General features: G+C 44.0%; 5 protein-coding genes across 7 annotated transcripts in view; 3 read left to right on the forward strand and 2 right to left on the reverse strand.

Annotated features, from left to right (window-relative positions):
* Positions 1-12,614, forward strand: part of LOC106610073 (zinc finger protein 214) — an 844,054-nt gene that overhangs the window by 801,022 nt on the left and 30,418 nt on the right. The window lies entirely within an intron of this gene.
* Positions 1-12,614, reverse strand: part of LOC106610081 (zinc finger and SCAN domain-containing protein 2) — a 482,712-nt gene that overhangs the window by 295,617 nt on the left and 174,481 nt on the right. The gene's annotated exons all lie outside the window — the stretch shown is intronic.
* Positions 1-12,614, reverse strand: part of LOC106610133 (zinc finger protein 629) — a 254,819-nt gene that overhangs the window by 139,338 nt on the left and 102,867 nt on the right. The window lies entirely within an intron of this gene.
* LOC106610086 (zinc finger protein 350) overlaps positions 6,029-12,614 on the forward strand; it is a 30,840-nt gene continuing 24,254 nt past the window's right edge. The window contains exons 1-4 of one of the 2 annotated variants that reach the window (XM_014209245.2): positions 6,618-7,109; positions 7,458-7,588; positions 7,765-7,938; positions 10,523-10,675. In XM_014209245.2, coding sequence (XP_014064720.2) covers positions 6,833-7,109; positions 7,458-7,588; positions 7,765-7,938; positions 10,523-10,675 — 735 coding nt within the window. In that variant the 5' untranslated portion in view covers positions 6,618-6,832. Of the gene's footprint in view, positions 7,110-7,457; positions 7,589-7,764; positions 7,939-10,522; positions 10,676-12,614 lie in introns of both variants that reach the window. The other variant, XM_045723164.1, reaches the window with a different exon arrangement.
* Positions 7,945-10,084, forward strand: LOC123744275 (oocyte zinc finger protein XlCOF26-like). Its single transcript, XM_045723209.1, has one exon. It carries the CDS (start codon positions 8,143-8,145, stop codon positions 9,004-9,006), a length of 864 nt encoding a protein of 287 aa, XP_045579165.1. The 5' UTR covers positions 7,945-8,142; the 3' UTR covers positions 9,007-10,084.

Consider the following 12,614-nt stretch of genomic DNA (forward strand, 5'->3'; position numbering starts at 1 on the left):
TTACTGCACAAACCTCATTGCTAAAGTACTGTTTTTAATTGGTTAATGTTGCATAAGCAATGTGTCTATTTCACAATAATCTATGCTACTGGGTTCGTTTCATGAGCTGACATAAAAGATCCCAGAAATGTTCCATGCGCACAAAAAGCTTATTTCTCTTAAAAATGCTGCACACATTTGTTTAAATCATAACATTTATCCTTTGTCAAGATAATCCACCCACTTGACAGGTGTGGCTGATTAAACACCATGATCATTACTTAGGTGCACCCTGTGCTGGGGACAATAAAAGGCCACTCTAAAATGTGCATTTTTTTTCACACAAATGTAACGTGTGCGCTGGGAGTCAGGAAGCAAGTTCAGGGAGTGCATCATTTAATAAACAAATGAACAAAACAAGAGACACGAACAAAGCACAGACATGACACTGGAACAGAAACAATGATGCCTGGGGAAGGAACCAAAGGGATTGACATATATAGGGAAGGTAATCAGGGAAGTGATGGAGTCCAGGTGAGTCTGACGACGTGCAGGGGCGCGTAACGATGGTGACAGGTGTGCACCATAACGAGCAGCCTGGTGACCTAGAGGCCGGAGAGGGAGCACACGTGACAGTACCCCCTACCCGACGCGCGGCTCTGGCCGGCAGGACACCGAGCAAAATGACGATCCCGGGGATCAGGAGCGGACCGGTCACCTCTGCTGAGGCGCGGGAAACCTGTCAGTCCTGCTGAGACGCGGGAGCATGGCTACCTAGAGCGCTGGAGAGAGCATACGTGACGGTACCCCCTCCCCGGCGCATTCGGCTCCAGCCGCAGGACGCCAACCAAAGGGACAATCCCGGGGATCAGGAGCGGACCGGTCACCCCTGCTGATGCGTGGGAACCTGACAGACCGGCTGAGGCAGGGGAGCCTGGCGATCCAGCTGAGGCATGAGAGCCTGACGAGCCGGTGGAAGCAGGAGAGCCTGGCGATCCGGTGAAGGCATGAAAGCCAGACGAGCCGGCTATAGCAGGGGAGCCTGGCGATCTGGCTGAGGCATGAGCGCCTGACGACCGGAGGCAGGAGAGCCTGGCATCTGTCTGAGGCATGAGAGCCTGTAGCTGGTCCCGGACCCGACATCATTCCCACCGAAATGTATATTTTTAAATAAAAACACTCCCTGAAGCTTCCCTTTGGTGAGGCGTCATTCTGTAACGTGTGCGCTGAGAGTCGGGAAGCAAGTTCAGGGAAAGCATAATTTAATAAACAAATGAACTAAACAAGAGACACAAATAACACACAGACATGACACTGGAACAGAAACAATGACGCCTGGGGAAGGAACGAAAGAGAGTGACATATTTTGGTAAGGTAATCAGGGAAGTGATGGAGTCCAGGTGAGTCTGACGACGTGCAAGTGCGCATAACGATGGTGACAGGTGTGCGCCATAACGAGCAGCCTGGTGACCTAGAGGCCAGAGAGGGAGCACACATGACAACAACACAACGCCACAGATGTCTCAAGTTTTTGAGGGAGCATGCAATTGGCAATGAAGACTGCAGGAATGTCCACCAGAGCTGTTGCCAGGTAATTGAATGTTCATTTCTCTACCATAAGCCACCTCCAACGTCCTTTTAGAGAATTTGGCAGTACGTCCAACCGGCCTCACAATCGCAGACCACGTGTAACCACGCCAGCCACGACCTCCACATCCGGCCTCTTCACCTGCGGGATCATCTGAGACCAGCCACCTGGACAGCTGATTAAACTATGGGTGTGCAAAACTGAAGAATTTCTGCACAAACTTTTAGAACCCATCTCAGGAAAGCTCACCTGCGTGCTCGTCATCCTCACCCGGGTCTTGACCAGACTGCAGTTCGGCGTTGTAACCAACTATAGTGGGAAAATGCTCACCTTCGATGGTCACTGGCACGCTGGAGAATTGAGCTCTTTACGGATGAATCCCGCTTTCAACTGTACCGGGCAGATGGCAGATAGCGTGGATGGCATCGTGTTGGCGAGCAGGTTGTTGATGTTAACGTTGTGAACAGAGTGCCCCATGGTGGCGGTGGGGTTATGGATGGAATTTTAAATTCACAGAGATGCCGTGACGAGATTCTGAGGCCCATTGTCGTGCTATTCATCCGCTGCCATCACCTCATGTTTCAAGAATCTGTACACAATTCCCTATGTTGCAAGGATCTGTACACAATTCCTTGAAGCTGAAAATGTCCCAGTTCTTCCATGGCTTGTATACTCACCAGACATGTCATCCATTGATCACGTTTGGTATGCTCTGGATCGTTGTGTACGACAGCGTGTTCCAGTTCCCGGCGATATCCAGCAACTTGCCACAGTCATTGAAGAGGAGTGGGACAACATTCCACAGGCCACAATCAACAGCCTGATCAACTCTATGTGAAGGAGATGTGTCACACTGCATGGGGCAAATCGTGGTTACCCCGGATACTGACTGGTTTTCTGGTCCATGCCCCTACCTTTTTTTAAAGCGTCTGTGACCAACAGTATTCCCATTCATGTGAAATCCATAGATTAGGGCCTAATGCATTTATTTAAATTGACTGATTTCCTTATATGAACTGTAACTGAGTAAAATCTTTGAAATTGTTGCATATTGCATTTATATTTTTGTTCCGTGTAAATATAAGTGTTGATATTAGGTGACAGGGGTCCCTACTTCAACATTATTGTGTTTGGATGTATTTCTAATACCTTTTAAGACTGTGTCCGGAAGCTGTTGTCTCAGACCCCTTTTCCATTTGATTGACCAGAAATCAAAGGCTTCACTTATTTCACTTATTTAGAATGGAAAATGGTTTAAAAATGTATATATGCCTTAATATAAACAAATATATATAGACTCTTATCTTTCATTTGACACCCAATTTGACATGCTCCTATGAACTTCACATGTTGGTGCTCATGGATCCTTTTAGATGGAAATGTCCATATGTTGTTTCAAGCTGGGTGAATGACAAACTGATAACGGTTGCATCCTCTGCCCAAACGCAGTGGGCGCTCTGCGTCACGCGCCTCGGGGATTGACCTGTGTCGTGCAGGACGCCACTCAAGTGATCAATGGGGTAGCATTGAGTGTAATATTTCCTGGTGTTTCTGATGCGTGCTGTTTGGTGAGACGTAGACCCGGTGGCAATGGCGAGATGGAATACCCTATCTGTCTTGTTGAGCTTTGGCACAGAGTTTCTACCTGATAAGGTCAGGTTAGGCTATATTTGCTATTCTGTGAGAGCCTATGTTCTGAAACCCTACTGTGCTTTAGGTGCCAAGGATTTGGTGCAGTGTGTAGGAGGGAGATCCCAAAATGTGAGAAATGTGCAGGAGGGCATACCCAAGCAGGATTTTTTTCTTGTTGAATATATCAATATATTTAACTATATAGAAGTATGTCTGTGATAAATATACTTTCATATATTTAAAATATATAATATATCTAAATTAGATGTATTTTTTGTACTTAAGTATAGTCTTAGGATATTAGATAAATAGCAAAACAAATATATTTTGAATACAGCTAAACACCAAACGCACTTCAAATAACTATTATACGTAATTATATTAAAGAACCCCATTAATTTCAGTATCAATTTTAGTTTTAGTAATCATATTAAAGTTACTCTTTCTGTTTAAAGCATTGGATTTTGCAATCACATGAAAACTGTTTCCACACCATAACATAGAGAGAGATATGAAATGTTATGAGGTTACAGTACACAATCCAAGATCTCCATAAAAAAATTGTCTGACAACAATATCCAGGAATTTCACAGAATCAATGTCAATGTGTAATTCAATTGTTAAATGCTTAGTATATGATATAACAACAAACAACTGTATCATAAATGTAAGGAAAGAAAGGTGGTGTTTTATGTCACACGATTTTTGCCAAAACTGTGAAGACTCCAAGCATGAAAAAGGGTTTTAAACATAAGTTTTGATTCAACTCATGAATTCAATTGAATGTATCTATATTCCCCCTTGTATATCTTAATGTATCCACCAGGTAAAAATTGCAAATGTTTATTAATGACTTGGTACCCTTGTTTTAGAAAGATCCATATACACTGAGTGTACAAAACATTAGGAACACCTGCTCGTTCAAATCAAATCAAATGTTATTTGTCACATGTGCTGAATACAACAGGTGTAGACCTTACAGTGAATTGCTTACTTACAAGCCATTAACCAACAATTCAGTTTTAAGAAAATACCCCCAAAAAAGAAAGAGATAAGAATAACAAATAATTAGTAGTAAATAACAATAGCGGGCTATATACAGGGGGTACTGGTACAGAGTCAATGTGCGGGGCACCGGTGTCGAGGTAAATGAGGTAATATGTACATGTAGATAGAGTTATTAAACTCCTCTGACACCGCCTGGTATAGAGGTCCTGGATGACAGGAAGCTTGGCCTCGGTGATGTACTGGGCCGTACGCACTACCCTCTGCCTTGCGGTCGGAGGCCGAGCAGTTGCCATACCAGGCAGTGATGCAACCCGTCAGGATGCTCTCAATGGTGCAGCTGTAAAACCTTTTGAGGATCTGAGGACCCATGCCAAATCTTTTCAGTCTCCTGGGGGGGAATAGGTTTTGTCGTGCCCTCTTCACGACTATCTTGGTGTGCTTTGACCATGTTAGTTTGTTGGTTATGTGGACGCCAAGGAACTTGAAGCTCTTAACCTTCTCCACTACGGTAGTATACTTAGACAGAAAAAACAAAAATGTGTGTTAAGTGTAATGATAGTAAAGATAGTACTAAATATACTAGAAAAGTACATCTCGTATTTGTAGTGTATTATGTGAATTTTTAGCATATTTAAGTATACTTCAGTATACTTGTAATATATAAAAATGTTTTTTTTTCTCAATTGGATAGTCAGAGGGAGTGTAAAGTTGGGATAGAGAAAGCACTGTGTGTGGGCAGCTAGGGATCCGAAGTGCCCTGTGAGAGAGAGAGAGAGAGAGAGAGAGAGACAGAGAGAGGTTGAGATTGACAGAGTTTGAGTGGGGAAGAAAGTGTCCTATGCTGAGGCAGTGACGAGAGTAGCGGTTAGCCCAAGGGTGAGGGATTCAACTGGGAGCCCCTCAGTGAGTAGGCCTGAAGAGAGAGATCCAGAGAGGATGAGTTTAATAAGGTAGGGTTTCTTGTCGTTTATTGCTATGTGTAACAGTGTAGGTTCCGTCCCTCTCTTCGCCCCAACCTGGGCTCGAACCAGGGACCCTTGCACACATCAACAACTGACACCCACGAAGCATCGTTACCCATCGCGCCGCAAAAGCCGCGGCCCTTGCAACGCAAGGTGAAACCCTACTTCAAGCCTCAGAGCGAGTGACGTCACTGATTGAAACGCTATTAGCGCGCACCACCGCTAACTAACTAGCCATTTCACATCGGTTACACTCACCCCCCCTTTGACCTCCTCCTTTTCCGCAGCAACCAATGATCCGGGTCACGGCACCAATGTGACAGTGTAGGTTCCGTCCCTCTCTTCGCCCCAACCTGGGCTCGAACCAGGGACCCTTGCACACATCAACAACTGACACCCACGAAGCATCGCTTGAATCAGTTTGCAGTGGAAATTAAGAATGGACATTTGTCCAAACAAATAGAAAAATAAGCTAAATTGATGTGGGAAAGGAAAAGGCTAGGGTTGATAATTCCCCATCGTATCTAGGTAGGAGTATGTTTTCTGGAACTATGTACACCCAACTCGGTAAACCCATTGAAGATATCCAAAGTGGTGGAGAAAGCTTTGGGTAAAGTTAAATCAGAGCAGGGCACCTATTAAAGGAGTCATTTCTGGAGTTGCATAATAACTTGATATTGATATGCTAAAGTAAATTCCTGGAGTGGTTGATGCACGCTGGATGAATAGTGTGGTTAATGGCAAGAAGGAGAAGAGTTCGTCTCTCCTTGCGTTTAAAAAAAAATGTGGAGTCCCTCCTGACTCGAGTGCAGCTGGGATATGTGTATTATCCTGTCAGAGCCTTTATATCCAGGCCTTTGCAGTGTAACATATGTCAAATGTTTGGACATGCAGAAAGTGTCTGCAGATGGAAGGACCCGAGATGTGGGACGTGTGGGGGAAACCACTTTGATGGAGACTGTATAGCAGAAGAGAATTACAGAGGAATAAAGTATTGTAACTGTGGTGGAGAACATGAGGCGACATTCCTTGGAAAGCCCATATAGGGTGAAAGAGATGGAGGTGGCCAAAATCAGGGAATTCAGTCTGTCTCCTATGCGGAGGCGGTAGAAAGGATAGAAAAAGTAGAATATCCGATGTTGTCAGGTAGGCCTCTGCAGGCTGCAGAGTTGGCCTCCCACCGGCAGGATCCAGATATGCTGTATGTAAAGAAGGTGGACGTTGTGGTTTTTATGGCAATGGTGATCAATGGCACAGCTAATGTGGAGGGAAAGTCAAGGAAGATGGGCATTATTGTGGATGCGGCAGGTGGTTTGACGTTTGAAGAACTGAAGGAGAGAGAAATAACATCAAAAACATCTCCCACTCTCACCGTGTGCAGTTTCCTTTTTTCACCCCTGTACAGTTGGTGGCGGTAATGCACCATCAATATTGGATGCCAACCGCCGTTAAACCCCACTTAAGAAGAAGTAGTAAACGGAAGTGAACCACAGTGACCATGAACAATTTCTTAGACGTTTATTAACACCCTGGATTTCAAAATATGAGTAGTCATAACTGCACAGCATCACATTCTCACCCCATATAGAGTATAATTCGTGTTGGAGACGATTTAGTTGATAGAAGGTATATAGGTAAAGCTAGCTACTAACGTTCGCTAACAATGGCTAACTGTATGGTGTTCCACACTCAAATAGCCTCCATCATGGAGGTGCTAGCGAATGCAGCCGTTGCAGAGATCTGTAAACTCGTAGACGACGACTATGCAGTGTTTCGTTTGGAAATAACTCAAAGCCAGAAAGAAAACAGGACATTGCGGAGAAAACTACTGGAACTGAAGGTGGCACGGGAGCGCGCAGAGAGAACAATGCCAGAACGCTTCCTCTCCAGTCGTCCCAGTAGTGTCAAGATCCTCGACCGATACAGAGGAATGGCAAGAGGTACATTTTGCAGAAGGCCGAGGATGCGCGGCCTGTCGCATCGTTCCGCTCTGGACATGTTTTCAGATGTGTTACCCAGAATTTGGTCTTGGTCAGTTTTTGGATAGTATGCAATATATCCCCTGATTACTTAGCTATCTTGGCGCAAAAACACTCATATTCTAACCAGATTATTAATTTACTGCATTTCCTATTATTTACTCAATGAAAACAATGTAACACATAATACATCGATCAATAAATAGTATTTCAAGAAGTAATGAGAAATGTTACCTTAGTATACAATATACAGTTGAGCATTGACAGTAGCTAACCTAACCACCTCTTTTCCCCCAATCACTCTCTCAGGTGAAGGACATCGCACTGGAGGCTACAGAAGCTTTGTGAAGCCAGTGGGACACAATACATGGAGAGATGACCAACCAATCACTGATGATGAGGGGAATGGAACCTCAACCCAGCACATTATCATGACAGAGGTTAGTGTAATAGTGTTGCATAAAAATTACAGTACATCAAATGTTGCCATTTTATTTCAGAAAGGCTCCCCTCAGCTATTAATTTGCTTACATGTACATCCTCATTTATCTGCCATAGGGGAGCTTGTGAGACCTCCCTATGACATTGTTATCCAATAACCTCCTCTCTTTGTCAGTCTGCAGATGCAGAGGCTGCAGGTCCTGGGGTCAAGCTGGAGCAGTCTGAAGGAGAGGAGGACCCACGACACAGCACAGACATCCAGACTGGAATGGCTGGAGCACACCCTGTAGTCACGGAGGACCCCACCACTGCCCCAGTGCAGCCCAGGACCCGACACAGCATCACGGAGGTCAGTGGAACGCCAAACGCCGCACTCAAGTCAGAGACAGACACCGAGACTTTAACGGGGCTGGGGCGACTGGGCTGTCCTCCTGCTCCCCACTCAGAGTATTTACTTTACGCTAACCCGAGGACAGTTTTATCCAATCGGGACTCAGGTGATGCATTACAGACTCACAATGATCCGTCCTGTTCATACGCTACAAAGACACAGATGATACCTGGTGACATGCCTGTGGTATTAGCTACACAGACTAATCCAATGAGAGGGGACTGGAACCGTTACAGTAGTAGTGTATACTCTGAAAGGTACCTAGATAAGAAAGGGGAAGGTATTGTTGTAGATGAGGTTATTGTGAAAGTTGAGCGCAACACTCCTCAGACATGGAATGCAGACGAGACTCAATTAAGAGAAGGACACTCGCTAGACAACACCAGTGACGTCTTAGATTACAAGGAAAGCTTGGAGACAAATCGAAATGTTGCGATCCACTCCCCTTTACATGCGTTCAGAGATTGTGACCCAGTGTCCACGTCGATGGAGCCTTCTGATTCACACGGCCGCGTCGTTTTTGATCAGGTATTGAACTCAAATGACAGGACTAGAGCCCAGGCTCAGAGAGGGGACTCTACATCGTGCAATAGTAAAGAGAAACGGTTCCTCTGCATGTTCTGTAACAAAGGCTTCAGCTGCCCCCATAATGTGGAGATCCACCAGAGAGTCCACACCGGAGTGAAACCCTACAGCTGTACACAGTGTCACATGCGCTTCGCCCAGGCTGGCAACCTGAAGAGGCACCAGAGGGTCCACACAGGGGTGAAACCCTTCAGCTGTACACAGTGTCACATGCGCTTCGCCGAGGCTGGTGACCTGAAGAGGCATCAGAGCGTCCACACAGGGGAGAAACCCTACAGCTGCCCCCAGTGTGAGAAGAGGTTCTCTCGCCAGCACCAGCTGAAGATGCACCTGAAGGTCCACACGGGAGAAACGCTGTTTGCCTGTATGCACTGCGGGAAGAGGTTCTCAGAGAGAAGCTACCTCAGAATACACCAGCAGAAAAATCATTCCAATCTATAACATCGAAAGAAACCATTTCATGCGATAGGTTCTGACGTTTAGATCAAACCCTGCATTAAAGACAAATGTATACATTGTCATTGTTATCAGCAGAAAAGATCCACAGGTGCATTTGGAATAACGAGTAACAGATTTCAGTGTTGAATATTCCTGGGTAGAATTTTGCATCCAGACATTGCGTGTTATATAAGCCTAAAGTCTGTTACATATTATGTTTGTACTGTGTAGGATATATGTTTACAAATGCCTGGATTACTTCCATTCACCTACGGAATTTTTTTGCTGAAGACTGTGTGCCTCAAGCCAAAATCATGTGAAAGTTATGCCCAATAGTACTGGAGCTATGTTTTTTTCTTTCAGATGTGGATTGGTTTTAAACTACTCGCAAGCTGCTGTTTTTTGATTTGATAACAAACCCCATTGGTTAGCTAGCTAGTCATGTTACCTAGCAACCTGATAACTTGACCACTGACTAGGCTATGCACATTTGGATGGCACAGGAAGAACTGAAAAGGAATAGGCTCCTCAAAAATATGCTTCAAAGTTAGGCTGCATATGCAAGAGTGGGGTGTGTATGATTGTGTGTGTGTGAGAGAGAGGATGTGTGTTTCACGTTTTTATTGTCATGTGCACTAGTCCAGTGAAATGCCATTCTTTCTCTTTCCCAACAAAGCAGTCAACAATATCATAGTCAATAGTGCAGGAGTAAATGGGAGGGAGACTGCGTAGGACTATGTGTGTAAAGGTATCTGAACAGTACAGATGGTTACAATGCTTTCATCAGTTTAAAAGCTCTTTGTTCTTTGTATCCAAAGAGACAGTTCTTTTTACCTAGAATGCCTTAACAGTACTTAAAATGGTGTGTGTGTGTGTGTGTGTGTGTGTGTGTGTGTGTGTGTGTGTGTGTGTGTGTGTGTGTGTGTGTGTGTGTGTGTGTACTGTGTACAAGTGTTACACTTCAAGAACATTGATAAGAGGGAGTAGGCCTACACAAACATTGGGAGCACTAATAGCTGTAGCTATGTTAGGGACTTTTGTGTTGTTTATGGTGAAAATACTATTAAAATATTCTGATGTAGATCATTTTGTGTTTCCGTCCCTTACGATCAAAGCATCGTATGCCTGTACCTCAATGCACTACTTTTTAAATGGAAAAGTCTTTCTTAGGGGGAGAAATTTGAGCACATTTAAAAATGTTGACTAATACGATTTACTAATGTCATTGACTTGATTATTGTTATCGTTTGACAGCCCTAATGCCTACACATACCCACACACTAACAAACACATACTGTACATGTGAAAATAGTTTAGTCAGGTTTGTCTGATGAGGACTTATCATATCTGACTTCTATTTACCCACAACATCATATTTATGGGTTTAAAAACAATGAAGTCATTCTGCAACTACAGTATAGGACTCAAACGTAGTGGGGATGGATAACTCCATGCTGAAAGTGTGTTTCTGTGTATGTATGTACCTGAAGGAGTGTAATCTGTATCACCTCTCTTCCAGGAGGAGGAGGGTCCAGAGGTGCTGCTGGTGAAGGAGGAGGGTCTGGGGAAGCCTGAGGGGATCATGGTCATGGAGGACAACCAGACTACACTTCCTCCTGAACCAAAAGAGGAACCAGCTGATCTGTACAGGACCACACACAGTCTCACTGAGGTGAGCCCACTGTGAACTGGGTTGTTCCATGAAATGAGTGCCTTTTAAAAAATATTTTAAGTTGAAATTGTCCACCAATATTACATTTTAAAAGCCTGTCATGGGGCCTCCATAGTGGCACAGCTGTCTAAGGCATTACATCGCAGTGATGAGGCGTCACTACAGCCTGGGGTTCGAGGGAGCATGACTCGACCTTCGCCTCTCCCGAGCTGTTGGGGTGTTGCAGCGATGAGACAAGATCGTAACTACCAATTGGATATCACGAAAAGGGGGTAAAATTACAAGAACAAAAATATATACTATTCCCGATTATCTGTAACCCAACTTGCCGTGGCTATTGATAGAGATTTCTGTGCATGTGCTGGAATTATTTTTACGTAGCTGCTGCCCACTCTGCTGCCTGCGTAGCTAAAATTTACACAACATTTTTTTCCTCATCAATCGGCACATAATACCCCCATAATGACAAAGTGAAAACAGGTTTTTTGAAATGTTTGCAAATTAAAAATAATAATAATACCTTATTTACATAAGTATTCAGACCCTTTGCCATGAGACTCGAAATTGAGCTCAGGTGCATCGTGTTTCCATTGATCGTCCTTGAGATGTTTCTACAACTTGATTGGAGTCCACATGTGGTAAATTCAATTCAGTGCATTCGGAAAGTATTCAGACCCCTTGACTTTTTCCACATTTTGTTACGTTACAGCCTTATTCTAAAATTGATTAAATTGTTTTTTCCCCTCATCAATCTACAGACAATACCCCATAATGATAAAGCAAATCAGGCTTTTAGAAATGTTTTCAAATGTATTAAAAATTCAGAGCTGAAATATCACATTTACATAAGTATTCAAACCCTTTACTCAGTACTTGAAGCACCTTTGGCAGCGATTACAGCCTCGAGTCTGCTTGGGTATGACGCTACAAGCTTGGCACACCTGTATTTGGGGAGTTTCTCCCATTCTTTTCTGCAGATCCTCTCAAGCTTTGTCAGGTTGGATGGGGAGCGTCGCTGCACAGCTGTTTTCAGGTCTCCCCAGAGATGTTCGATCAGGTTCAAGTCCGAGACTTTTCCCGAAACCAGTCCTGCGTTGTCTTAGCTGTGTGCTTAGGGTCGTTGTCCTGTCAAGAATCTCTCTGTACTTTGTGCCGTTTGTCTTTCCCTCGATCCCGTTTGTCTTTCCCTCGTGACGCTTGGTATTCAGGCGAAAGAATTCAATCGTGGTTTCATCAGACCAGAAAATATTTTTTTTTCATGGTCAGAGTCCTTTACTGTAGGTGCCTTTTGGCAAACTCCAAGCAGGCTGTCATGTGCCTTTTACTGAGGAGTGGCCACTCTACCATAAAGGCCTGATTGGTGGAGTGCTGCAGAGATGGTTGTCCTTCTGAAAGGTTGGGGTATTGTGTGTAGATTGATGAGGGGGAAAAAATATTTAATCAATTTTAAAATAAAGCTGTAATGTAGCAAAATGTGGAAAAAGTCAAGGGGTTTGAATACTTTCCGAATGCACTGTATTGGAAAGATCCTAAATCAGTACTCCTACTCTGAGACTCTTTGTGGATACGGCCCCGGTCTTGGTTCATGTCGTCTTAAAGGTCCGTTCTGCCACTTTTCAATCTCATAATCATCATTTCCAGCACCAAATCAGTGTCCACATATGTGAAAACAAGACCGTTTCTATGATCTGTGGTTAAAAAGATAAGGTCCTAAAAAAAACGCTTCTCTGTGACATCTCTGGGTAGGATTGAAAGTAAAAAAACAAAACCTGCACCGAGTTTCTAGCCCAAGGGAGGGTATTTTCTTGCTCCCCACATCACCGCGAATCTTAGTGTTTGAAAATCACTTTTCTTTTATGTCATCGGGTAGAATGTTTTTATTTTATATATTTTTTCTACTAAACTTTAGAAATGTGCCGTTTCCATGGTCGAGCAGCTG

This window comes from Salmo salar, chromosome ssa08, assembly GCF_905237065.1.
Source record: "Salmo salar chromosome ssa08, Ssal_v3.1, whole genome shotgun sequence".
Taxonomy (NCBI): domain Eukaryota; kingdom Metazoa; phylum Chordata; class Actinopteri; order Salmoniformes; family Salmonidae; genus Salmo; species Salmo salar.